Here is a 3,532-nt window from a genome sequence, read left to right as displayed (position 1 = left end):
CTTTTTGGCTGGGGGAGAAGTTCTATAAGAGTTTTTTGGAGCTTTTACACGAACACACATGACTTTTACTTTCAGAAGCCGACCACAAGCCTAGTTCTTAAACTTATTCATAAACTCTAGATTTTGTCATATATGATTCCAAAACCGCTAGCCAAGCTTTGTAAGGGTTCCCAAAGCTTTATGGCTGGGGGAGAAGTTCTATAAGAGTTTTTTGGAGCTTCTACACAAACACACACGGCTTTAACTTTCAGAAACCAACCACAAGCCTAGTTCTTATACTTATTCATAAAGAGTGGATCTTGTCATATATGACTCCAAAACCGCTAGCCAAGCATTGTAATGGTTCCCAAATCTTTGTAGGTGGAGGATATGTTCTATAAGTGTTTTTTAGAGCTTGTACTAAATCACACAGGAGTTTAGCTATAAGAATCCGACTGAAAGCCTTGTTTTTATACTCAATCATAAACAAAGGATCCTGTTATATTTGACTTCAAAACCGCTAGCCAAGCTTTGTAATTGTTCCCAAAGCTTTATGGGTGGGGGTGAAGTTCTATATGAGTTTTTTGAAGCTTCTACACAAACACACACGACTTTAACTTTCAGAAACCGACCGCAAACCTAGTTCTTATATTTATTCATAAACACCGGATCTTGTCATATATACCTCCAAAACCGCTAGCCAAGCATTGTAATGGTTCCCAAATCTTTGTGGGTGGAGGAGAAGTTCTATAAGTGTTTTTTTTGGAGCTTGTACTAAATCACACACGAGATTCGCTATAAGAATCCGACTGAAAGACTTGTTATTATACTCAATCATAAACAAGGGATCTTGTTATATTTGACTTCAAAACTGCTAGCCAAGCTTTGTAAGGGTTCACAAAGCTTTATGGCTGGGGGAGAAGTTTTATAAGACTTTTTTGGAGCTTCTACACAAACACACACGAATTTAACTTTCAGAAACCAACCACAAGCCTTGTTCCTATACTTATTCATAAACACTGGATCTTGTCATATATGACTCCAAAACCGCTAGCCAAGCATTGTAATGGTTCCCAAATCTTTGTAGGTGGAGGAGATGTTCTATAAGTGTTTTTTGGAGCTTGTACTAAATCACACACGAGTTTAGATATAAGAATCCGACTCAAAGCCTTTTTCTAATACTCAATCATAAACAAGGGATCTTGTTATATTTGACTTTAAAACCGCTATTCAAGCTTTGTAAGGGTTCCCAAAGCTTTATGGCTGGGGGAGAAGTTCTATAAGAGTTTTTTGGAGCTTTTACACGAACACACACAACTTTTACTTTCAGAAGCCGACCACAAGCCTAGTTCTTAAACTTATTCATAAACTCTAGATTTTGTCATATATGATTCCAAAATCGCTAGCCAAGCTTTGTAAGGGTTCCCAAAGCTTTATGGCTGGGGGAGAAGTTCTGTAAGAGTTTTTTGGAGCTTTTACCACTACAGGAATATCGGGTATTAATAGCGTCTGAAAAACGCTGTTTAAAGATATAATAGCGTTTTTGAAAGCGCTGTATATACGCCCGCTATAATAGGTAAGTGACTTTAGATAGCGTTTTTCTGTAATGCTATAATATGGTTATATAATATAGCGTTTTATTTTCTGCTATTATAAATTATATAATAGCGTTTTTTGTGTGTTATTAAAAAGTTAAACATTTAGAAAAATTGATATTTGTTGTTTTTAAATATTATATATAATATTGTAATTATATATAATATTAGTACTACATAATATTTTAATATTATATATAATATTATAATTATTGCTTTGACAAATAAAACTTTAAATCAAACTTAAAATTAAAACTGGATTTAAACCTGTCATTTTTAAAGATCATACAAAGAGTAGTACTACACCATGAGATAGAACAATGTTTTTTGACACAAACTTATGCTCACATGAATACAATATGCTTGTTAGGCCAAGCCACCCAGTTTCCTACTGCATCAGATATTACTTGAATTTCACAATTTGGTCTCTACACTCGTGCACCATCAATCTTGGAAACCTCTACCCAGATCTTGCTAGCATTGGGACCTAAAGGACAGAGATGGACCTTGTCTTCTGGATCAGTGGAACAGACACGACCTATTGCAACTTGCTCCCCAGAATTATCACAATCTAATAGAAAGCAATTCTTTTTGGAGCCTTTGCTTGTACCAGTACTGTTAGTGCCACTCTAGTAGTCCAAATTATAAAAACATTCATCAGAATACCATCACATCAACATCAACATCAACATGCAACAAATATAATTCCCAATCTCATCTAAAAATCTGACTACTTAAACTATTGTCCAACTTAACTACTAGTAGCAGCCAAATCAAAACAAACAAATATAGAGTTGGTGTTACTGACCTGCAGAGGTGATGATTTTTTCGTTGATTCATCAAGTGTAGACAGAGGTATTTGTATCCTATCAGCAGGCCATGTGATGATCTCATTTAGTGCATCACCCATCAATGATGAACCTTTCATAGTAGGTCTCCATAAATAAGCACCAGGTTTAACCACCTTATCGACATTAATAACTGCATCATTTGGTCCCAGAGGAGCATTGTTGACCATTTCTTTAGGGTCAGTTGACAACAATATACCCTCAGCAATAACATCATTATCCACATTCCAATAATCATAAATGTGAACTCTGTGAACTCTTCCTATTGATCCATCTGAAGCCTAATGAGTCATTGAAAGAGTTATACACAATGTATAACTCTTTTCCTGAAATAAAGATTTATACTTAATATGGAGAATCTACCTTTAAAAACAATCTGAAGAACAATAAATCAAAATTTAAATCATTCTTACAATAGTTTCTTCGAATTCTGGCCTCACGGGTCTTCCATCAGCATGCGTGTGACCTGCTATCCAAACTTTACTTCTAGTAACTTTACTAGGATCAGGAGCCTTTTGTTTCTACAAGTTCATATAAAGGGTTATACACATATTTGAATTAATATAACAACTAACCAATTCAATACATATACTAGTACATACCATCTCATTAGCTAGCCTATGAAATCCTTTGCGGCTGGTGGTTTGAGGAATTTGAGATTTTCTAAGTTTGCTCATTGTCTCACTTTTTTCCTATTGACACAAATAGACATATATGAATAATCTCACAAACACCATATCAAATAATCAAAACACATGAAATAAATACCTTAAAAGCTGTGCTAGTTTTTTTCTTCACCCAAGCGTTCCAGTCAGATGTAGAAGGGATGTTGCTGGGCCTAATTTGCTGGATTTCAACCTTGCTTTTTGTTGCTCGAACTTTTGTAACCAGCTTTGATTTAGAGGATCGCCATATATGATTCATCTGACCTAATATTGCTTCTTTATGCCAAACTTCATTCAAATTGAATCTCCCCTGTCAAACATTGCCAAGTAAAATCATTAAAACACAATTTGAAATACAAACAAATTACTCATATTCAGTCAAAAGGCTAAAAAACTTAACCTGAACTTCCTCCCACATTCTGTCTTTTGTATTTGCATCAAGATG

The 3,532-nt window shown here is 34.9% G+C and overlaps 1 protein-coding gene and 1 long non-coding RNA gene across 2 annotated transcripts; both read right to left on the bottom strand.

Annotated features, from left to right (window-relative positions):
* Positions 1-1,852: 1,852 nt before the first annotated feature.
* On the bottom strand, positions 1,853-2,667 carry LOC110227760. Its single transcript, XM_021023270.1, has 2 exons — positions 2,383-2,667; positions 1,853-2,203 (listed from the first exon to the last, which is right to left on the bottom strand). Exons 1-2 carry the CDS (start codon positions 2,590-2,592, stop codon positions 2,003-2,005), a joined length of 411 nt encoding a protein of 136 aa, XP_020878929.1. The 5' UTR covers positions 2,593-2,667; the 3' UTR covers positions 1,853-2,002.
* Positions 2,668-2,834: 167 nt separating this feature from the next.
* LOC110227754 lies at positions 2,835-3,183 on the bottom strand. Its single transcript, XR_002331435.1, has 2 exons — positions 3,025-3,183; positions 2,835-2,943 (listed from the first exon to the last, which is right to left on the bottom strand). It is a non-coding gene; the product is annotated as an uncharacterized LOC110227754 (long non-coding RNA).
* Positions 3,184-3,532: the final 349 nt, after the last annotated feature.

This window comes from Arabidopsis lyrata (genome assembly GCF_000004255.2).
Source record: "Arabidopsis lyrata subsp. lyrata unplaced genomic scaffold ARALYscaffold_6, whole genome shotgun sequence".
NCBI classification, from domain to species: Eukaryota; Viridiplantae; Streptophyta; class Magnoliopsida; order Brassicales; family Brassicaceae; genus Arabidopsis; species Arabidopsis lyrata.
This window is presented reverse-complemented; position numbering and strand designations above follow the sequence as displayed.

Bases quoted from the DNA above. Each gene is read 5' to 3' on its own strand.
- LOC110227760 (XM_021023270.1), bottom strand. From the start codon at position 2,592: ATGGTCAACAATGCTCCTCTGGGACCAAATGATGCAGTTATTAATGTC. The intron at 2,204-2,382 runs GTCAGTAACACC...TTGGACTACTAG, and splicing joins AAAAATCATCACCTCTGCAG to AGTGGCACTAACAGTACTGG.